The sequence below is a fragment of the Argiope bruennichi genome, chromosome X1, assembly GCF_947563725.1.
Source record: "Argiope bruennichi chromosome X1, qqArgBrue1.1, whole genome shotgun sequence".
In the NCBI taxonomy this organism is placed as follows: domain Eukaryota; kingdom Metazoa; phylum Arthropoda; class Arachnida; order Araneae; family Araneidae; genus Argiope; species Argiope bruennichi.
This window is the reverse complement of record NC_079162.1, coordinates 130,838,916-130,864,428: the sequence shown is the minus strand read 5'-3', so window position 1 is coordinate 130,864,428 and position 25,513 is coordinate 130,838,916. Positions and strand designations below refer to the sequence as shown.

The window sequence follows — 25,513 nt, the reverse complement described above, 5'->3', positions numbered from 1 at the left end:
TATATTCAATATTGGGAAGACGAAAACCTGATGATTCCATTTGTAGCTAAAAATGTTTGTTATTGCAGTTGTTATGACAGAATTGTAAATTATACCATTCAAATAAAAATGACTGATATAAATAAGGATGAGTTAAAAAATATGAGTGATAAAAGGTCACTGAAAGTGACTCGACTAATTTCCAAATTCCAGTTCAATCTTATTCACTTATAGCAATCTGTTTCACTAAAAAAAAATTTATTATCTTTAGAAACTATTTGATCAAATATATTGAGTGGCAAATTAAAAAAAAAAAATATCTTTCAAACAAAATAAGATTCATTTTAAAATGTAGTGAAAAGTTATAAAATTATTACTTTTAAATTCATCATAAAATGATTTTAAAAGTAACACCTTAAAAAGGGGGTGAGGTGTAAAATGAATAAGCATTTTAAGCACTTCTTAATAACTAAAAAAGTCATTTTATATGTGAAATATAAGCAAGAAACATCTCTTCTATAAGGTTTTTGTGTGCTAATAAATATGATGTTTAAGAAAAACGAGATCAATAAAATGTTTAATTGATCATACTAACTATTCTAACTGCTTAATATAGAACTGTATATTTGGAAAGATTTCCAAATTTCTAAAAAATTTTTCGATGAAATAACAAGAATCATAAATATACTTTGCAGCTTGATCTTTTTTTGTAAGAGATTTTCAAACTATAATCTTTCAAAATTCTGAGGAAGGGGCTGTATCTTGTGAGCTCAGGTATCATTTTTTATTATATAAAAAATGATACCTAATATTTCAGAATCACAATAAAAAATTATATTGTAGGATTTGAAAGCGACACGTGCAACAGCAACGCGTGACCTTTTTAATATGCACATTCAGGAGCATTTCTCAGAATCCTAGAACTTGACCTTCAAAAAATGTTGCATCTTAATCATGATGATATAACGGCAATAAGTTATTAAAGAAAAATCATTTTGCAAAACAAGAGTAATGATTATTATTCAGATGTCTAGAGAAAACTAATTAAAATGCAGTTCTTAAATCATCATTATTTTTGCTTTTATTTCAGTTTTAATTGTTCTGTTATGAATTCAGTAGAGCTGCTGGGAAAATTTGAAAATTAATGCAATTATGTAATAAATAGCATTACGAAACATAAAATCACTGTCAAATCAGGCCATTAAACCAAATCATGCCAGACTGCTACTGAACATTCATAGGCATGACGTAAATTCTAAATGGGAAATCAATTTCATAAATCTACTCGGACGTTATAAGGTGAAAAAAATGAATAAAAAAACCTATTACGCTATGACAGGATTCCTAATTGGAGATAAATGTTTTGCTCATGCTGTAATTACATAACATTGAAGTTTTAAGTTGGTGCAGTTCCAAGTATAAAATTACATAAAATAATTACAAAAAAAATACACGTCGAATAAGTGAGTTTATAATACTATAAAATTTGCCCAAACAAAGAGTGGACAAGATAAGAAAAATTAATATCTTTAAAATAAATTTAACAGAAATCATCATTATTATTTAGACAGTGGTCTCATCGTTTCGGTAGAAAGTCAATATCTTTGATGTGGAATGTTTTGTTGTTTGAAAAAGTCCTGCATTGCTTCCCTCACATTGTGATCCGAATGAAAACATTTCCTTTTCAAATTTCTCTTAAGTATTCCAGAAGCGTGATAATAACATAACGAAAAAATTGGTCTGTACACTGGGTGTTCCAACACTTTCCAATCGAATTTTTAGAATCATCTGGGAAGTGTGATTGCGTATTATCATAAAAAAGCGTCTTTTACTGTGAGAGTATATTAGATTTGTGGCTGTCTGCTTTTGATTTTGCTTTCTCTAAGAAGTTTCAAGAGAGTACTGCAGTATTTTGCTGAATCGATAGTGTAGTTTCATGCCAGGAAAATCAAAAAAGTTCCGTGGTAATAGACAAAAAAAAAAAAAAAAAAAAAAAAAAAAATTAAAAAAAAATAACATCCCTTTCTTTGCAGTCGGCATGGCTTTTGATTTTTTTTGATTGAAAGAATTATGTATGTTTTCATTTCGTACTCGTGCTTTTTGACTTTGTTATGTAGTAGTGACATCACGACGTCGCCCACAATAATGCGTTTTAGAAATGCATTGCTAAAACGGATAAAATGTTACAGATTGTGTCTCATTCATTGCTTTTTGTGATCAGGGGCGAGCATTTTGGCCTCTATTGCGCGCATATTGTTCATTTTTAGATTCGGAAACCTTCTGTGTGTTTGCACATGCACTAGGATGCGTTTATTTCGTTAAAAAGGGGGGTGGGAAGAAAGCAGCAGATATTTACATTTAGCCATGGGGCAACTCAGATTATTTGCGGAATTAAGAACCTACTAACAACTCATCTTTCTAGATATCACCATTTAGCGAAGTATAATCTTGAAAAATACTAATCTAGGGATCCTGAAATGGACAGTTCTTTATCGTACAGCAGATGTTTGCGCCATCTCTTTACTCAGACTCACTGCTGTACGGATTTCACGAGTCGTAGCTTTTCGGTTATTTCTAATTATTTCATAAACAGCACCAATGTACTCAGGATGTTTGTTTGACCAAAAATTTAGACGATTTTGATTCTGATTTCCATCATTCAAGAAAACTCTTATTCCATTTTTCACAGTTGCTCGTTCAAAAAATTCTTATAATAAGCAGTATCATTTGACGATAAATATTGATATTTTTTCTGTCACTAGGAAATATACAACTGCTCCCAGTTTCATTTCGTAAAGCATCCATATTTGCACCGTGTTAAATTCACTTTAAATATTTTCAGTTGAATCAGTCCTTCAAATGAATTTATAATCTATTGAATCGATCCTCTATGGTATTTTTTATGAAGGATCACAGTTTGATCACGGAAAATCGTTATTTCGAGTCAAACGCACCAATTTCAGCATAATTTAAGGGGGAATATCGGTCTAGGTGCCCACATTTTGATATAACATCTTTCGAAAGATTGTTTTTTTTTCTCGTCAGATTCCTTTCAGATAAGATGAAGAATTGACCATCTGTGGCTTAGGACCAGCCGTCTCGAAGAGGATGCTAGTTATGAGAATTTTTCAGAAATATGGATGGATTATGTTTAAGACAGCAGTCGGCCACAAAAATTTTTGTCGATACTGTCTCGTTCAGTGATGGCGGGGTAGTCGGCTGTGCACAAGAAGAAGAAGATGAGATCAAAGTTACTAACACTTCTACTGTAACTTCAAAGCGGAAAGTCATTCTTGCAAACTGGGCATCCCATTGCTATTACATTAACGGATGGATGTGAAATAAATGACATTTTATTTCAGTGCCATGACATCTTAAAACTTATCTTTATTTTTTTAAAAATCGAAGTCATCAATTTTAAATTTTCTCTGTGAATCTAAAACATTTCTTGTTTGTTTTGAAGATAAATATTTTTGCAGTTAAAATTTTGCTACATTTCTGTTTAGCAAAATTTTTTTTAAATGTGTTTTCACTACATAGTATACCACCATACTGGTATTCAAAGACAATGTAAGAATTATTTGTGCAATAAAAAAAATCTTTTTTTAAAGGAGTTTTTCTTTATCATCAGGTCAGCATATCAAATATAGCAAGAATAGTTTGATTTGAACTTGATCCATCTTTGATCAATTTGCTCGTTATGTATTTCTCATGACAGCATTTTTTGAAACATAATTTTCATAGCTTGAAGAAATTTGAACAGAGAAGATGAAAATGTGTATAAATTACTTGCTTTGAAACAGTATTTTTTATATTGTTTCAAAGGAAGGCCATGTTATTTTTTTATTTTATAGTTTCAATGAATTCATGAAGTCGAATAAACAGAAACATCCGTTTCTACAACAAGACACAGTGGTTGTATAATCTTGGTATCAGTCTTATTAAAAAATACCACTAATATATTTTTTTTTATTTTAAATCACGCGAAAGATTTTTTTTTATCAAATTTTGCTGGTAAACTCTCGAACAAAATTGCGTTTACTTAAACAGTGGACAATGAAGAATCAAGAAAAACAATTGCCACACAATAACTTCAGAGGCTCAAAATCATAGATAAAAACCTTCATAGCAGGCACGGGATGACCTTATCTCAGGTAAAGGAGACTTTATCAAACTTAAGAAACTCTTCATTGTCTTAGGCAATAATCCCCATATTGCCTCTTGAATTGGTTTCAAGTGTTGTGATAGAGCATTCGAAACCATATTGCTTGTCAGCGGTTTCCGATTTCATTCAGTGTAGAGGAGATTTAGATTTAGTCCACTGCTGAGATAAGGATAAAATTCGGAGGTATAGTTGGAATTATGTTTCATGTTTTTAATACAATTTCATTTTGTTTTTATCATAATAGAATGCCTCAATTAAAGAGTGATTAAAATTGCTAATATTCCTTCTATTTTCAATGTTTAGCAAGTTTTTTTTTTGTCCCAGTAAATGGTCGCTGAATGAGAAATGTTATTCCTATTACAAAATTATATCTGAATTATTCATAAAATATAACATATGTAAAATTTGTGTAATTCATTCTAAGTATATATGTAAAATTTAATATCCTTTATTCAAAAAATATAACATGTATAATTTGCATTATTCATATAAAATATATCTATATAATTAATTATGAATTATTCATATAAAATATTTTTCATGGTTTTTTTTTTTTATTTCCTTTAGTGATATGAGATGAGTTTTAGAAATTTTAAGTAATAATTTAGTGAATTTGATTTTCATTTACTACTACTAATTATTAAAATATTTTCTAATTGCATCTAATTGAAGTAAAATAAATTTCAAGCTCCACATTACCTCTTTAAGAATAAAAGAATAATTACAGTTCATTTTTGAAAAACTTTATTTCATTGATCGTACTGATATTTCATTCTGATTCATTTGTGAATGATAGATCTACAATACTTTGACCTATATTTTAATTTTAATTTTTTTAGTAATTTTTAAATGTTTCAAAGTATAGTTTAGTTCTATTTCAAGAGTTGATTTTCGTCATTTATGATGAATAGTTTTTTATTTTCATAATAATTTGTTCATAATGTGATACTTTTGGAAGAATAAAAGAAGATTTAGCATCTCTGATCCCTGGGAAATAATGCATTTGAAACAATTTCGTTAAATTTTTAAGTATAATTTTTTTAAATTTCGCATATTGTGCATTCGAGTCATTGAATTCATTTATAACTTATTATTTATTACTAACAGACAGTCAAATATTCGTCACATTTGGTCTGCAGTTTGATAGAAATCTGGCAATCTGATAGAATTCTGGCAATAAAATCATAAGCCAAGTTACATTCATCTAGCTAGTTATATTTTTATGTCACCATGCTTACATGCACATAGACGAATAAATAAGAACCTAATATATTTTGATTTCCTGTTGGCAGATATCGTCCAAAATTTGATGAAAGTCTAAAAATTTAGTGTAAAGATCCCCTACTAACTTTCATTCGTCTAGCTCGTTACATTTGAGAAATATCGTATTTACAAACAGGCAGGATTCATTCCAAAAATGTTTTTTTATGGCGAGATTTAAAACAAAAATATGCATTAAAGCTTTGAGGTCGAATTTTTAAACAATCACAACACTTTCAGTTAGTATTCTGGAAAACAATGATCCTTATTCATCCAAAATCCTTATTAATATTAAATAACACATATCTCGCTATGGGATTTTTATTAACATGAGAGCTGGTTTTTATGAACTGGGGAATGAAATTTTATTTTTTCCGAATGAATACTACTCACTACGAGTTTGAAAGGCATAAACAGGTTTTTCAATAGATGAAAGCGAATTTTGCATTATAAAAAGAATTTAGAATAAATATTTCATCATAATTTATTATATCAATAATGAATGATATTGGTTCTGAAACGGAGACTCAAAGTGTCCAGTTCTCAGCAGTATCGAAATGAGTAAAAAATCTGTTATCATAATATCAACAGATATTTTGAAAACAACTGATTTTTGCAATATATAGGGAGGAAAGGGGATCCATTAAACAAAAGCTAGAATGGATTACAAATTCGTACTCAGGTTGAAAAGTAAAGTAAGTTTTCTTTTACTTTACTTAATTCACTTTTAAAGAGCTCTATTTAAATATCATTATTTCTTTAAAGACACGATATATCAATGCATACATACAGACTTTGTTTGCCAACTCTCTCGATAATCATATTTCAGCGGATCATTTCCATTATCCATTCCACTTATCTTGCATTCGAAGATTAAATATCAGTTCTTCTTAAATAGTCATTTCTTTTCTAGTAACGGAAAGCGAAACATTTGTTTTCATCTTGATTAGTCATTTGAATATTACTAGGCGATTAAAATGGATAACAGGAATTTGCTTCTTTGTTAGGATAAAAAGATTTTTCTTAGATAATCAAGTTTCGAATTTTTTATCAAAGAGGACTTTTTAAACAAGGAGTAGAATTATTAAGTGGAATCCAGATTACTTATTACTTTATCAGGTTTTGGAAACTTTTTCATTGAAAATAATATGAAAATTGATCTTGATTTGAAAAAGAAAATCATTAAGATTTATTAAAAAAATGATGTTATTATAATTTTTTATTTGTTAATACTACATTGATACTAGTTCCCATTTATGCTTTCTTCAGATCTTATTAGGCTTCAGATAGGCAGAAAATGCAAAATCTCTCTCTCTCTCTCTCTTTTTTTTTTTTTTTTTTTTTTTTTTTGCTTTTTTGCTTTTTTGTATTATAATACTGTCTTTTAACATGATAGGTAAATGAATATTTATAATATTCTGTATCGAATACATTTTGGGAGATAATGCAAATTCTAATTTCTCTAAAATTAGAATTTTTGATGTCTTATAAAATGATAGTACATTTTTCTTCCTGTACAAAAGATTTCAAGTGATGGTTTTTTTGAAACTATGGATTTATTAATTTAACCGAAGTAATTTAATTGTGAAAGGTTTTGCTCCTTTTCAAAAATGTATTTTATGACATTAAATGTCAGATTAAAACTGATCTTAACCTAATTTGTTTCAAAATAATGAAATAAAGCAAAATCCATCGCTTTTTCTAGATGAATGTTAAAAAATAAAAAGCGAAAATTTCAATGTAAAGGAATGTTCTTTTCACGACTTTCTAGAATGTGTTCAAAACAACGTGTTCAACTGCGTTGAGTATATTTTGGAAAATTAGAGTCAACGTTTGATGTCGAATTTAATTTATTTAGTTTGTTGCAACTTTCAGTAATCTTATTTAAAAAATTGATTACCATCTGCAGATCTGATAAAAGAAAATATACGGCAAATTTCAAGAATTTCGCTCGTTGAATCTTTGCTTTATCGTGTTCACTAGCATGTAGATGCACAAACAGACAGATTTTCAGCCAACATTTCCATCTAAAATCCACCAAAACTTTATAATTTTAACAAAAGAGACCCTATGCCAAATTTCATCTTTCTAGCTCGTTTCGTTTTTATTAATTATACTCAGAGACTGACATGATTCCTCAAATAATTTTTTCGCAGTCAGGTATGTGGAAATATATTAAAATCTCGAGGTCAAATACTTCGCATACAAGAAAATAAAAAAATAATAAACCATCATTTAAAGAAAAACGATTAAGTAAAAGATATTTTTGCTTTAGAGTTGATTGAAATATTAAAATAAATTTTCTTTTAGGGGAGTTATCAGTGAAAGATATTTTCTAATATTTTATGTACTTAAAGAAAGAGAGGCAAAAGAAGAAAAAAGCCTAGAGATGATGAAATTTTTTCAGATGTATGCTCGCTCCTTGGTTGGTTTACTACAAATTATCCTTGATTTTAACATGACATCAGGAATAAGAAAAAGACAGAAAATAAATGCTTAAAAAAAATTGAAATTAATAGTTACCGTGAATAAAACGAAGGGTTTTCACTGTTATGAAAATTTTCTTTTTCAATCTTCAGAATACTCGAAAATTCACGAAAATGACAAAGTTAAAACCCCCATTTCGCTGTGCAATATATTTCTTTGTTGTTCAAAGCAAAGTCATTGAAAAAGCAGATCTTCAGTATTTTCTTCAGCTTTACAAACTCTGCACATCGGAGTTAGTAAGAATTGAAATCCATACAATTCTCTTCCAATTTTTCTCTGGTTGGATACGTCTTAGTTCGGAAGCGAGAGTCAAGGGCCATGTTGGGCCTCAGAAGATAACTGTTTATCTAAAGGAAGAATTGAACGAAATAAGTTCCAAGAGTTGGATGCCCAATCCTCCTTGAAAAGTCTGAAGAAATAGAGTCTTTAGATTATTTACACAAAAAAGTTAGTTCAAATATTCAAAAATCCAACGTGAGTTACCATAATAATAATTAATTAAATTAGCACTGACTGACGGCAAACAAATTGATAAATAAAGTTTTCTGTATGTTATAGTTTAAAATTCAAAAACGGAAGTTTTCAGCAAGGAGGAAAGTATCTTTATTTCAGTCAGCTTATTTCGCAAGGAAAAATCCCATTCCATCATTTAATTTTCAAATAAAAACTCCAATGCATATTTCATTTTGTCCTTTTCCAGGAAATGAGAAACTTTCCACTTAATTATTCGAAGAATTCTCGGTTTCTTTTTAATTCCAAAGAAAATGTCAGTATAAAGAATACAGAACAAATCTCAACGAACTATATCAAATCTAATCAATAGAAATCATCGTCAATTCATAATATAAACATCCCTCCCCCCAAAAAAATCGTCATTCTTCTACCAAGTCCATAGAGCCAAATGAAACGAATTTCTCAAGGCACGAAAACCAAACTTACTAGTATAAAGTCACTTAAAATTAATATTAAAACTAACAAAAATCACGTTAAATATTTAAAAGTTATAAAAATGGAACCTTAAAAGCATTAAAAAGAGTATAAGCAGTTTAAAAATTAAAAAATAATTAATCTTAAAAACGTTGAAAGATATTGAAAATATAAAATTTTCATGAAATCTTGTTAAACATTATGGAATGGAATTTATATAAAGAGAAATTTTCCATATAATTAAATTTAAAAAACGTCTTCTGAAATAAAGATTTGTTTCTAAAAGTTCTGGTTAATACATCAAAACTAATATGGCTTTGTCAGTATGCCACCTCTACTATTAAAGACACCTTTAGTTTCATTCTTTGCTGCATTTCAAATCGAAATAGCAGAGAGAGTAAGATAATATGCGCTATATAAACCGTTGAAATTCGACAAAATCCCTCACTGAAGCTCCTTAGATATCAAAAAAGAAAAAAAAAAGGAAATATGAACTCTTAAATATAATGAAAATGGAGTGAGCACTCGAGGTTGTAATACAGAATTTCAGCTGCTCAGGTACTAGCTGGCAACTCGTATTACACAGACGTATTCGTATTTTTTCTTTTCTTTTCTTTCTTTCTTTCTTTTTTTTTTTTTTTTTTTTGAATGAAGATCGTACAAGGAAGAAAACTTGAGCTAGATATTATCATATTATGCAAGAGAATAAGACTGGAAAAACTATATCATACTACGAAGATAACGTTACATTGGTAAACATTTCGTGAGGGAATTGTATAATTTTTTGATGAAGATACTAATTCACTTTTAAATATCTTAAGTTTGAAGTGATATCATTTAAAGCGTTCTTGTCCAAGCTATTTGTCTTAAGAATCAGTTAAGAAATGAAAATTATTATTCATATGAGATGTCTTTGTATCAAAATTTTATAAAATGGAATTAATTTATACTTTTAAAAAACAATTTACATTACATCCAGTATGATTTATGGTATGAAATGGATAATCTATCCTATTTGCATCGTAGATGCAATACTCTAACAACTTTTTTCTATTACTCGTGTTCTATCTTGGGGCAAATTTCAAGGATGAAATCAAAGTAACTTAGGAGCTCAATGTATGAATGCTATGCATAGCCTCTTTTACGTAAGTGACACTGATGAATAAATATCCTGGCACTTTCAAGGAAATCTTTCTACCGACTCTGTTAGCCTATATACTTATAATAGATAATAATTATAAAATAGCTCCCATTCATTTGATGTTCATTATCATTACGGTTTATAATTTTATGATGAATTTTTTCGTAAGATATTGTAAACTTTTGTCTTTCCTTATACATCAATTAAAACTCAATTTATGAAGATGGAAAGGTCAAATTTTTATTATGAGCATTTTATTTAAATTTTTGAGATAAAAATTTATGAAAATTTCCGTATTATGAAAATAAAAAAATGCGCCTAAAAATTTACAATTTATACAATCAAAATAAAATTTCATGAAAATGTAAAATTTTAAAATGGTTTTCAATAGATTCTACATTTACAATACATTTTCAATACATTCTACATAACATTTTATTTCTACAAAGATTTCAAGCAGTGTTAATGGCATGAATTCTTTGCAGTGAAATCATGAATAAGATGTCTGTTTTCCTCCTGCTTTAATCGGTTTTATTATGCTATGTGTGAACACTTCAATTAGATTCTATTCTTGGATATTCTTTAATGGTCCTTTTCTATTCGCATTTTTTTTTTTCACATCAGAGCATCTTTTCATATTTTCTGCAACATGGTAAATAAATTTTATTTCTTCATCAAACTTAAACTAGATTTCTTTTTTAAAGGTTTTTTTCTTGTTTCATAAAACATTACCCATTTCAATCATAAGGTATTAAATAAAACCTTCAGCTCTTTTAATAGATCTATAGGTACATTTTCGTGCCTGCAAGCCTTTCGGCATTGTTGTAGAAAAATTATTAGTAATCATTACTATATTGTTGTTGTGAGAAATTTCGAAAATGAGATATCAGTTTAGGAAACTACAAACCATAAATTAAAGTAATATTTATGTAACTAGCTCATAAAGTAAATATTTTCTGAGTCAAAAATTTTTGAAAGGAAGTAAATAAAGAAATAATAATTATAATTAAAAAATTAAATTATAATTATTATTTAAATATTAATTTAAAGAAGTTTAATTTTTATAAAAATCAACAACAATTGCAAAGCAAAATTTCAAATTAAGCAACATAAATCGAATCTCATTCAAAATTTTCTTAAAAAGTATTGCTTTTTTTCATTGAGCACTTAGCACGGTAGAAAAACACTCCACTGAATTTAGAGCTTTCAAAAGTGATCATCATTATGGGTACAGGGTATGGACGTCATTGACTGATCAAAACAAATCAGAAATACATGAAATGTTCTACAGCTTTTAGTTTTGACTTCAAAGTAACAGAATGAAATTGGAATCATAAACGACCTTTTAACATAACTGTCGTGAGGAAATCAAGGCTCGAAAGAAAAAAAATAAATAGAAGCGAATGACTCAAGTTCCGCTACATTTACATTTTAATAAATAAATGTCTTAACATTCATACATCTTTTTGTTTTTTAATATTTAGACTAACAAATGTGAGACGATTTAAAATTCAGTTTTGATGTTTTAAACAATGCCAGTCCAGTATCAGTATTAGTTGTTTTGGAAGAAATATTTTTTTTCTATCAATAGTTGGTGAATTTCTCTGTTTGAGATCTTTTTTTAAGGATTATAGGTCCATTTGAAATTGTATATGAAACATTCATAGTGTTTGAATTTAGATTTCAAACACTATTTGAAAAACGCTAAACGGAATTTCAACCACAATGGATGTGAATTTACTGCAAAGCTATCTAGTCATTTCATTCAAAAATTCTAATTGTTTAGTCGAGGCTTGTAACTTTAAGATGAAATGGAGAGACATTCAAATTTTCTGTACTATGGGTAAGAAAAAGTGACCTTTCCTAAGTTATGCATAGTTTATAAGGACTGCATTTCATTAACAAATTTTCTATTCGGACACGTGTTTTTGAAGAATCTTTCAAGGCCGGTTTTTGTCCTTCGAATAGATGAAAATCAAGGCATTTAGTTTAGTTATATAATTTCAGTTTATTATATAATTTTCTCTTTCTTTTACGTAAGAGATATTAGTCTTGCATATCAAACATTCATAATGGTAGTATGAAGGAAAATGAGAAATGATCGAATTTGGCAGTCTTTTCATTCATTTCACGTGCTGTAGAAGCTTTATAGTAAATACGATTAACTTAATGATGTTAAATTGCTCTCCGTATTCATTTTTAAATTAATTATTATTTTCGATTGCAAAATATTGTAAACAATTTTTAATAACGGAGTTTTATGCGGTTTTCAGTTTAGAATCCATTCCAAAAATTCATAGAAAAATGTGTTATGAATTTGATCTCAAAGGGCTCGAAACGTAAGATACCCTACTCACGTTTCCGTTATTATTTGTAAATAATTATTTTTATTATTAAATTTATTATTTTTATGCATTCATTTGTAAATTTAATGAAGAAAAATGAAATTGAAGGCTATATAAAAACTGACATCTTTAATTTAGATGAAGACATACTTGAAGTTACATATTCTTTAACTCCTTAGCTAATGTAAACACATTTTTTAGAATATCATCAACATATTTAATAAACTCTCATTTTAAATTTATCTAAAAGTATTAAATTTTGTGGTATTATTTGAACATATAAGACAATGAAACCTGAACACTGATAAATAAACACGCAGGAAATACTGAATATGCAGAAAATTGGCTATTTTCCGAATGAGAGAAAATTGCGGTAAACATAGTAAGACAGTTTTGTGGTTAATTGAAGACAAGAAAGTTCGAATGTACAATTTCATCCTTGCATCCTGCATTTTATTTTTTAGCATAAACAATAATTCGATAATAAACAAACAGCCTTAAAATGTTGCACAAAATAGGGGCTTTATTTCATGAATAATAATTGCATTTTATTGTTGATGAAGTTAAGCTTAAACTAGTATTTAAAAGCAAAAACCGATCATTTACTAAAAACTTTTGCACATCTAATTTCGAATAAAAGACCATCCTAAAAAGCCCTTTTCGCTTTTAGCAACTTAGGTTGAGAAAATAAATCAATTTTGTAACAGAAAATATTCCTCCTTAACTCGATCTGAGTCATATATTTAAACCTAGAATAAAAGGAAAAAGTTTTCTTTCTTTTTTTACCGCTTAGTAAAATAGATGAGAGCCTCCTTATAATGGACAGCGAAAAATCTGCGTGTATCGACTCTCATTTTTATAGAATCAGAATATATCTCGGGTCTATATTATACGCTAAATATGTATTATCATTTTAACCTTAAATGAAGCAAAAGAAAACAGCTATTTCTCATAAGACAGTTTTCTCTCACATCTGTTCAAATCAAGATATCTTTAGTTTCTACTATCACAATTTGCACCAAATGTTTCTGTCATTATTCAAATGCTGGTGCATCTCATTTTCCTCCATTCTATTTTTTTAATCAGTTTTCATTTTTTAAGTCCTGTTCCTTAATGCAATGATTATTGATTTGTTTATCCAATCAATGGCTTAGTTAGAGTCCCCACATTACAATCATTTCTGATTGTTAATTTACATTTCAATAAATAACTTGATAGTTTCATTATTTTCCCATGTGAATGCTCGTTACGATGGATTAAAACATGATATATCTTCAACAGCTTCCGTGAAATGACACAATAGATTTTGTTTCCTAATATCTTTAAACACAGAAATATTCACTATGTATATCAACTTACAGAAAGAATAATAATAAGTGGACAATTGAAGAGGAAAAAAAGACTCATTCTGATAGGTCATGTTATTGCTCCTTAACTCTTTATCTACCACATTATTTTACCATCAAATTTTCACTCTCATTTGTACATCATTAGATAAGTTTTTATTCAGAATTAGCCTAGGAAAGAGGGGGGGGGGAATTTAAATTAATCAAAATAACTTAATTAATTTTGTTAATAGTTAAAGATTTTTAATTTCTGCCTTTAGCTGATATCTACTGCTTTCTATCGGAGCTTTTCGTGTTCTTTTGAATATTATCAGAAAAAAATGATCATATTACGATGATATCAGCATGATTCAAGCGGTACTTTTAAGTACCATCGGCATATAAAGGGTAAAACAATTTTTCAATAAGTTAAAACAAATTTTTTAAATTAGTAGCAAGTTCAATAATATCTTCAGTTTCAAGATTCGTCAGGCTTACGAAACCTTAGCAACTTTGGTCTCACTTAGAAATTCTTTTGGATAGCAATATTTTTCTTCATCCTAACTTTCGATTCAATGTAAAAAGAGACTCATCTGTCAATATCCGATTTCTTTCTTTTATTTTTCGATTAGTACTAAATTTGCTTGAAATGAAAAGAAATTAAAAATTTTAAACTTTAAAAAATTATAGCTTTGCTAATGAATATTAAAGTGAATGACATTTTCCGTCAAAAGCGCTCATTGCACACTTTTATTTAACTTGACTTATTTCATGCTTGTGAACATGAAATTTTGTATTCGATTTTTCACTCACTTTCTGATGTGTTAGAATTCTGAAATTATGTACTGATGCAAAAACAATATTCTAGTAATTTCAGAGCTTAATTATCAGTTGATAAACACATTAAATTAAATTTTGATTCACCATGATTCGCGCAGAATCTAATTGTAGTGAGTTAGAGACAAAAATTGATTGCAAGATTTCCTAATATTTAAAATAATGAATTATAAATTAAAAAGTAAAAAATAATATAAATAATTTTAAAAATTCAGTTTTATCGGAGCTTTAAAACATAGAAAATTGTCTTTTTTTATCAAAAATTTGCCTGTAAAAATAAAATCGTAAAAGTGTGAGGTGTGGATACGATGGGGAAAGAAAGCCATAAGAAATGCCAGAAGAAGGTAAATTCTGAAATATACTGTAAAAATTCAAATGTTTTATATATATTAGGTGCTTGTATGTATTTTAATCAGCGACATCTATTGGTAAGCATACGAAGTATCTATATAAACGACAATGGTTTTGGGTTTTACTAATTTGCTATTACTTTATTGTTATCATTTTGAAAGTTTTTCATTTAGTATTATTCAGTTATTCAGTGTATAAAGACCCCAATCATGGAACGCTCCAAATTGCATTTTCGACGTTCGTTGCTTTTTTGTTTGATTTGAAGAAATCTGTTGCCGAAGCCCATCAGACACTTTTAGAAACTTATGGTGATACTGCTCCGTCACATCCCAATTGTCGGTTTTGGTTTCAACGATTTAAGAGTATTGATTTCGATGTCAATGACAAAGAACGGCATGGAGGACCAAAAAAATTCGAAGACTATCGATTGCAAGACTTATTGGACGAAAATGATGGAAAATATTTTTATTAATATATATTGTACCAATTTTTCTCAATAAATGCCTTTTTAAAATGAAAAAATTATCAAAATGCATGCAAGAACCTAATATATATATGTGCGCGCGCGCGCGTGTGTGTGTGTGTGTGTGTGTGTGTGTGTGTGTGTGTGTGTGTAATTATAATTTGCTTAGTACATTTCTATCAGCGTTTCAAGTTTTAATGTCTATTCTGATGCCCTCTCTTTTCAAACAATTTTCTATTTTTAACACTCTAATGAGAACATATATTTATTTTTTCTTTATCTCTTTCATTTCCTTATATTTTTGTTGAAACCTCATGAGTTAATTGTCTTCCAGTTTTAAATTTTGAAGGTTTATTTTAGGGCTTGAACACATTTCTTACAATTGTAAGCCTTTATTTATTTTCCAATCCTTTATTTATTTTCGATATGTTAAAAAGATGCGACACTTTACTCCAAATTATCATACGAATTCCAACGCATAATTATAGGCCATACATAATTATTCAAACTGACAGATTGCTTCTCTCATCACGTAAATCATCCATAAGATATTCATTTGCTGTGATGTGCTAATTTGATGATAAGGATCATAATTATCAGGAAGAAAAAAAATTACGGACTCTCCTTATGGGGAGAAATTACTTTCAAAGGCGATTAAGTCTCTCGTTGGGAATCTCAGCATTTGATGACGGATTCGGTATTAGAAGACCCATTCCAAATGTTTTTGGTATAAATTCAAATAAATTTTCACTCTGAGACTTTTATTCTGTTATCAATTTACAAATATATTTCGTTTGAACGTGAAAGTAAATGAGAAATGCTTTGAGACTTTGCACCACTGTTAAATTGGCATAAGTTTAACTTACCGTAAATATTAGATTTTTATTATATTGTTCATTAACGCCATACATTGTAAAAGTAACATACGAATCGATCTAGTAATGACTGTAGTCTATCGTGTAATGAATTCAAACTATATTATAGTTCCGCAGATATGAATATAATAGCATTTATAAACTAAATACTATATTTATTTAATCCCTGTACTAAAAATTTTGCTTTTTCATTGCATTGAAACGTCTCTTTTCTTTTCGAAGACCAAAATGTGCCCCGTTTTTGGTATTTTAATTAGAAGTTGCAAGTTGTAATCTGACATTTCAAATATCTTTCTGAATGAAATTTAAAGAGCAAGAGATTTAATTGATATGAAATGCAATTAATGCTCTTGTGAGCCAGATAATAATTGATATATTCCATAAATTATAAAAATAACTTATATTCAAAATATTTCCTTCATTTGGTAAGGGATAATAATAATGTTTAATTAATGTTCAAATATTGTTTAAAAAATAATACTTTGTGTCAACCGAAATGAAACCGTCTCTATTTGCTGAAATTATAAATATTTGATGCCAAATAATGTTTAATAAATAATATACTTTGTTTAAACCGAAATGAAACCTTTTATATTTGCTGAAAGTATACATATTTAATACTAAATAGTACTTTCTTTCGACCGAAATGAAACCTTCTCTATTTGCTGAAAGTATACATATTTAATACTAAATAGTACTTTCTTTCGACCGAAATGAAACCTTCTCTATTTGCTGAAAGTATACATATTTTTCCAAAAACATCCTCTATGTTACAGAGAATACATGAACTCATTTCACTCATTTCTTGAAGAAAAAATATGTAATTCCCCACATTAACTTGGCGTTAAGTTTTTTCCCCTCCAAAAGTTACTTAAGTATACCTTTGTCTATGAATAGCGTATCAATGAAATGAAATGTGAGCTGATCATTTTTCGGTTGAACTTAAAACTTATTTCAGATTTATTCCTTAAGGCTAAGAAGCATTCAGTTACATTTTTGAATATATTACTTGTTTTTATTTTAGTCAGACAAGCAGATTACTTCTTTTGTGTCTTAGGGTGAGGCTTGTTATTTTGTATTATTTTGCAGCGAACGCTTGGAATAAAAGGAAATCAGTTTAAAAAAATTTTGCTTTTCCATATAATTTTTATGGAGATTATTATTTTTTTTTCCATTTAAATTTTGTAGTAATAATATAGTAATAGAGTTATCAATTAATAGTCGAAAAATTGATATTTATGAGAATTTGTAAGGATATATAATGAGTTAAAAGATGATTTTATCTTCATTTATGCGTAGTGATAAGTTAAATTCTCAAACAAATTTACTCCTTTGTCTTTGAATGCTAGAAAAATTTGGCGTTTTGAATCCTCGCTAAACCAGTTTTGCTTTTATATAAGAATTTATTGGTTATTTGATAGTATATAACTTTTTTTAAAAAAATCATATCCATCATTACCATTTGTTATTTAGCTGATACATGCATTGAAATGCAACACAAATATTTTATTTAATTTTCTAGTTCAACAAAATATGGGACACAAAAAATAGTAAAATTATTTAGGCAAAAAATTTCAAAACTCAAAACATTTTGAAATATTTAAAATTTCTTTTTAAGTACGATGGAAACTGAAGCCAGTCCCCTCCTTCCCAGTATTTCGGAGCGAAAACATTTCTGTCGAAGGATACCAAGAGAAATAGTAGTTACTGCTACTGTTCTAGGGTAAGTAAAGAACATCTTTTTTTAATGAAAATATCTGATACATTTTATATATGTGTCTGAATAAAGGAATTGAAAGATTAAGCGAAGAAAAGTAAAATGATGTTTTAGCTATTAAATTTAATAATTAAATGTTCTTTCAATTAACTATTCCTAATTATTCATCCAAGGAATTATTTTAAGACATTTTCTGTTTTATAACGTTTGAACGAAATGACTTATGCAATATAATCAAACGAAATTTTTTTTCAACATTTATTGATATTTGTAATCGAAGATTAGTAAATCTTTAAATTCATGCTTACCTTGCCAATTATTATGAAAATTTAGTGAGTTATTTATCTTCTAAGCTGACAGGTGGAATATGTTTTGAATCTAAGTAACATAAGATGCGATTATTTTCTGGACGAAAATACTTTGAATAACATTAAAAAATCATTTGACACAGCGAAACTTATTAAACTTTTTTTAATTAAAATTAAATTACACTTTTATGAAAAAAATTATGTTATAGAAATTTAAATGCATTTCTGGAAGTGATAAATTAAAATGAATGAAAATGAATCTATCATTAGCCTTCCCATAATTATAAAAAAACTACCTGTTTAATCTGTTGAAAAAACTTGATCAATTCATACTTAAACCTTCGAACATTTTGCAATATAAAACCAAGATTTCATTCAAATTACCAAACCACCTCGAGAAATTCTTATTAGCAACATAATGTTATTGTCACCATATTGCATTAGGTAATTTTTGAATTCTGATGGCTTAGTACCTAAAGATAATTGCTGGAGGAATTATTAATTTGAGTTATAAAATGAGCACGATGTAAACATTCTTAACGATGTCTCTTAAACGATGTAAACATTTTAATTTTTGTATTATTATTTTTAAAATATTGGTTTTCCTTTTTCTATTTGATAACTAGAATAGACTATTAAATGATTACATATTAAAAAAGCTAACTAAAATCTGGTAGTTGTGGTTATTTAATCATTCAATATATCATCCTTCGGTAGTACTTTGTAAAGTTTCATTTATTTTATTTTTTGACAAATATTTTTTTTTCACAAGCTCAAATATATATATATATATATATATATATATATAAAAAATACAAACCTGGAAATGAAAAGGTCCTTGTCTGCACTTTGATAATAGATATTTATGTTTGCCGAGTAATTTATAACTTGAATCAGACAGAGAGAAAAAGTACGAATAGTTCATTTGCTCTCTACCACTAATTGAAGAAATGAAACATTTCTGAAATCCTTTTCTACACTTTTTTATATATTTGTCAACAAGGAAATTCCTAGTCGAGTATTCACTAACCTCCTTATGCACAAGAATTTTGAAATTTTGTACTTTTGCACATTCTCGATGACGATACATTTCAATATTTTATAATTTTGAATTATTCAATATTTCAAAATATTTATATATATAATTATCAGTTAGCCGATTAATTTAATTAAATTTTAAGTTCATACGAATGATGTCATGCTGTGGTAATTTGTAAAAAAAGATTTCAAGGCTCGATGTTTATTATATGGAATTATAAATCACATGCAAAAATATAGAAAATTATAATAATGGAAAATTCGTTTTTTAGTACATCAAAAATATTAACGTGTGTTTTGAAAATATGCTTTTATTAAATTTTATATAATTAAAATCATTAAAATTATGAAGTATTCTACGACTTTAAGTCATGCAAAACTAGAGGCCCAGTTATGAGAGAAAGAAACGATTTCAAAAACTTATTTTTCTGCATTTTGACCGAATATCTGAAGTTATTGGTAATATTTTTGTATCTTTTTATATATCTTTTATTTTTTTATTACTTTTATTAATAAAATTGCGTGATCGTGTTAGCACACTTATTTATTTCTTTTGTGCCGATTTCTTGTGAAATCACTTCTTTATCAATTATCGAGAATAAGTAAATGAAATTTACTTGCTCTCTCTGGAATAAATTATGAAATTTTTTATTAGGAAACAAAGGTATCTTTTCAATGAATAAAATCAAATTTAAATGTATCCTGTGATGCTCTATTAAGTAACTGATTTTTTCTTATTTATATTAGTTTTTTAGGTTCAAAGAAAGTTATTAGAAAAATTTCAAAACTCTATTTCCTCTTAAAAAGCACATTTCATTATTTATGTGTCAATATTTTTTGATGCATCGATTATTCAAAGTCTAAAACTCTATGTTCTGTTTGATTCGTTTATTAGATATAGTAGCAATTTAATAACTTTTCTGACATGCATTTTTAGGTTGTTCCTCGTAGGTGTCACTTTACTTATAGTGCTCGAAAATGTTAAATCTACTCCAAAAGAAGAAATAACACTTGATAGCAACTTGCTTGGTAAGACTATTCAACTAAATTCTGGACAGAAGTTCTCAACATTTATGCTATAAATGCTTTTATCTACAGAAAGGCTATAAGATATCATTTGGAATAAAAACAAACAAAAGCATAAATTTCAAGAACCAACATGAATAATAAAATTTATCTACGGCAATTTTCCTTTCAAACGGATTAATTCTTTCATCACTATGCATGTACGAATCTAAATATGCCCTTAAAAATGTTTGCGTGCCCCGCACAATAAATCATAGATAAAAGATAGCAGAGTCAGGAAGGGCAATTGACTGCACTATGCACTGGTAAAATCATAGCTAGTGGAAATTTGCGTCTTGTTGACTCCTGAGGAAATCGAATGATACATTTCTACGTTTCTTCTAACGTTAAAAAAAATTTAGTTGCAAGTGCATTAAAAAAAGTAAGCTAAAAACTTACCAAAGTGTCATTATTCATCATTCCCATTCATCAGTTATTTGAAAAGTCAGATGCAGAATTATATATTTCTTGGATCTATAGGGTTATAAATAAGATGTAATTTTCATTTTAGGCCTTTCTCCGGAGAAACAGGATAATATTTTCAATTAATCCTGACAATTGTCATCGTGGGATAGTTAGTAATTGGATTTTAATATAATAAAAAGCTGTATTTTTCATTTGTTTTGAGTAATTTATTGTATGACAGGAACTGATATTAAATCTAGAATTGCGGTAGCGTCCCGTCCCGCTAATAATATTCATTATATTATATCAAATTAAAAACTAACATTGAAAAAAATGTCTATCATGGGATTTACACACATATTACCTTTCACGAATAAGAGTTGGCTTTAATAACTATTTGTGCCATTTTGTATCAAATATCGAAGGAAACAAGAAAACTAACGTTGAAGAAGGGAAAAAAAATCCGATTTTGAGGAAGAAATCTAAAGATGATGGTTTTGATTAATTACAAGTTGCGGACAAGGAAGATTACCTTAAATCATCCATGGTTGATTTTTTAAAACAAATATTCATATTTCATTCATTAATTCACTTTTATATTCGTAAATTTGAGAAATTAATGATGTTTACGATAATCAGCTGAACGTGATAGATTTGAAGAGCACCAATTTGACTAAATTAAAATTTGTTTTGGTGGCTAAAGATAGCTTGTGATTTCTGAGATTCATTTAAAAGTTATTTTACCAGATATTATTGCTAAAATAGATGTTTTCAGATAGCGTAAATGTATAACGTTCTACTTGAAGTGAGAACCATACGTAATACTACAAAATTGAACTTCTAGTACTTACTTATTTTAAAGTGCGGTTCTAGGATATTTCATTTTCGTGGTTCATAAAAATCAGTCATTTCTATTTTTATAAATCTTCCTTTCCCGACAAAACTAGGAATTGAATAATTATGAATTATTTGAAACTGAAAGCATTTATGACGGTTTATATGGGGTATTCCATGAAAGAGAGTGTGTCTTTATTGAGAAATAGTAAAGAAGCAGTGCTTTGGGGTGGCTGGGAACTTGCGGTGAAATGAATTCTGAGATAATAAGAAGTAGTTTCATACAATTTAAAATATATTCTTTTCGTTATAACTCGTTATTGAACAAATTATAACGGATCAGAACGGTTATTCCCAATTATTCCATAATCTCTGAGATTATTGGGAACATATTAGGATAATTATGATCGTTGCTGTAAATGACTGGTTAATTAATAAATTAATTTGTGAAAAATTGTTGTTTAATTAGCTTTCCAGAACATTATTATGCTCTCTCGGTAATTATAGGCCTATTGTGAATCTCATGTGATCATTTCTAAACGAGGAATGTGGCAAAGTTTGCAAAATTCATTCCCAATAACCCTAACTGATCATACTCAGTTGAAATTTTGAAAGCGAAATACTAATTAAATATGCAATGTTCAGTTGATAATCATATCTAGAATTAGTTACAAGAACTGTTATTTGACTGAAAATTAACTTATGCTGAAAATACTTTAAATGAGAACTCTTTGTACGAAGCTCCGATATGTTAAAAAATTTATTGATATTCAGGTTGCATGCAAAAAAGACTGACCATTTATATATTTTTTTATTTCTAAATTTTAAAGTAAGGTCTAATGAATAGGCTTCTTTTTCTTATTTTAAATTTTTGCAACCATTTTCAAAAGTTTTTGTAGAAATTGAGAACTTCTGTGCTTGAACCCCTTTATTTTCTAATCGCAAAGTTTAAGAAGTAGGCATGATTGCATTTGGTTCTGTGTTTTTTCCTACAGGATCCTCAATGAAATATAAGAAAAAATTGCCAGAATCTTGGAAAGATAACGATACAGATAGTGCAGATAAAAATGGAAAGAAGGAAAAATATACAAAGAAGCAATTAGACAAAGTAAAAGATTGGTTACAAGAATGGAACGAAACTTCTGATAATGACACTAAAGCGAAGGACGAAAAATTTATACATAGGAAGCTAGACAAAGTGAAAAATTGGTTAGAAGACTGGAAAAAAGCGTATAATGTAGGTTAGTATCCATTTCTTAGATTAAAGAAAATTTAGTTTTACATAGGCATTTCAGAAAAATTCTCCAAAAAGGCATTGTCTTTTCGAAAGGTATTCGTTGCGTAGTAATGAGAGAAGTTCCGATTAGGGATTGCAATATCGTTCCAAAATTTCAATACCGGTATTCGGCATTTTTTAGATCTTAATACCGGGATACCGGTTTTAATACCGGGATTAGAAATTTTAGGAAAAGAAAGAAAACACAGCTGCTTCCTTGTTTTATTTGCCAGTTTTATTAGAGAGTGTAAATATCACAAAAAACAATTTGTAACATAAATTTTAACAGTATATAAATAATCACAAAAAAGTAAAGCAATATCTTATTTATTTAAATCACAAAAAAATGCAAATATCACTATTCAGTCTGTGATACTATTACAAATTTTTGAAAAGTGATCTTAAAAAACATAATGCATCCATTGTACTGTCATTAAGCCTGAAAAGTAATTTTGTGCAAAAATTACCAGCTGTCGAAAACGCTCTTTCGGCATTTAGGCTAGTTGGTAGTACTATTAGCAATGCGCGATATACTTTTTCCAAGTATTTACCTCTAAATCCCTCATCTTGAAATAAATCGATTTCTCGTTGGATGGTTTTGGATATAGCTAATTTCTGTATTGTATTTTGTTTCGTTGAAATTTTTTTCTAATTTTTGTTCAAGAGACAATACTTTTTTACTATCGACATTAGTATCATCATAATTTTCGATAATTGAACCGAATTCTTCTGAATGTGAATAGGTTTGTGGGTAAACAATTTTAAGAAAATTTACTATAAACTTAATCAAATTTGAATTGGTGGTCTCTTTTCTTCTTTTTCATTTTCATTTTTAAAATCATTATAATTATGTAAATACCGTAAAACATTTTCTATTTCGGTATGCCTTTCCTCTGTGCGATTTTTCAATGTAGTGATGTGTACTGTTCTTTCAGTGACTGCAACATGAAATTTATTGTTGCATTAGCTGTTAATAAATTACAATCTCTCCGACATAATGCCCCAATAATCAGTTTTATTGGAAGTAGAGCTGATACAGTTCTGGATATTAAGTCGAATTCACTATCTGAAAAATTAATTTATAGGTTTAAGTCAATTATTGCTTTTTGGATTGGATTTCTCAATTTCAAAAATTGTTCCATCATTAGGAGTAAACTGTTCCAACGTGTTTTAGAATCTAATATTAACATATATTCTGTTTTATTTTCAGTTAGTATATGTTTTAGTAATATGTCATTTTTTACAGGAGAACTTTTAAATATCTTAACAATTTTTCGAACTTTTTAAACTATAGGAAGCAATTCTTGATGGGTTAATATTTCATTCTCATTAGAAATATCTTCTTCAACAATTGCATTGTCATTATCTTCATTGTCAATATCACTCACACTCTTATTCTCTTCAAAGTTGGAATCCGAAGTTTCTATATCCACAGTATTTGGATTCTTCTGTTCTTTATTTTTTTGGTATAATACATCTAATACTCCTAATTGAATTCCATGAGCATAGCACAATTGCTGATTTGCACCAATCAACTTTCCAACTTTTTTCATAATTGTTGCTCCCTCAGTCGTTATGGATACAATATCTTCTATAATCCATGTTTTGCTAATTTAGATTTAAGCAATTAATTAAGTCATTAATTACCTAATTAATTTCGCCCATTAGGGAGACATAAAAACAAAGACGTATACTGTTTTGCTATGTTGGCGATCCCTGAACATATAGTGGAGAAAATTTAAAAATTTCTAGTAAATTCCAAAAAAACAGTATTTAAACTTGTGAATACCGGTATTAGAAAATTGTACAAATGGCTCAAAATACCGGTATTCGGTATCCCGGTATACCGGTATTGCAATCCCTAGTTCCGATTAATTTACTTTTTCTGCAAAGAAATTGTTCTTGTATGCAGCAAGCATTAAAACTACGAACTGACGCAGTTTCAATAAAAATAATTAAAACTTATTACTAATCGAAATTACTTCCATTGCACAAACGAAAATAAGCATTGCTACATATTTCCACTAAGCTATTTTGTTATATACTGAGTTATTTTTTTTTCAGACTGGTTCAATATAACACGGGAACAGCACGACAGTTAATAATTGTTATTGTATATTATTAGTAATATTATAAGGTTAAGAAATATTAAAAAACAATGTACATTCATAAACGCTTTTTAAAGAGTAATAAATTAATCTGGAGTTTTAAAATGGTAGTAATTGCAGAGCCACGATATATCGTGCAATGTGCAAAAGAAAGACAAACTATTATTCCGAGCTTCCATTAAGATCTCCGAGGAACGTAATCGTTTTATGCTTTATTAGAAATAAGATTTCTAAAAATACCAGGTTCATTGTCATGGGATTTTAATACACGTGATGAGATGGCAGTTCGTAGGCTCCTAAGCGGTTGTATCTAATAATTGCATGTGTTGTAAAAGTGTATAATAAACTATCTTTAGCACAGATTTTCTTTTAATTTGAATATTAATTTTCGCCGTCTCCATTTGTTACGTGACTGATTTACAAGTGTAAGATATTTTAGTACAGGGGCATTGATATCTAGCTAAAAGCAGACACGTCGACCCTTTTAATAAAAACGCTCATGTTCACGGAAAGAGTTTTGTTTTTAGCATCGATGATATTTCCTTATAGGAAAAAATGTGTTTGAGTGAATCGTGCAACGACTGATAAGTGGGATATATTAAGGCGT

At 28.3% G+C, this 25,513-nt stretch overlaps 1 protein-coding gene across 1 annotated transcript in view; it reads left to right on the top strand.

Moving 5' to 3' along the window:
* Positions 1–4,180: 4,180 nt before the first annotated feature.
* The window catches only part of LOC129958444 (peroxidase-like), a 55,414-nt gene continuing 34,081 nt past the window's right edge, over positions 4,181–25,513 (top strand). Inside the window, exons 1-4 of the mRNA XM_056070936.1 lie at positions 4,181–4,327; positions 17,774–17,878; positions 20,156–20,247; positions 22,518–22,763. Of these exons, the coding sequence (XP_055926911.1) occupies positions 17,778–17,878; positions 20,156–20,247; positions 22,518–22,763 (439 nt within the window). The 5' untranslated portion in view covers positions 4,181–4,327; positions 17,774–17,777. The remainder of the gene's footprint in view (positions 4,328–17,773; positions 17,879–20,155; positions 20,248–22,517; positions 22,764–25,513) is intronic.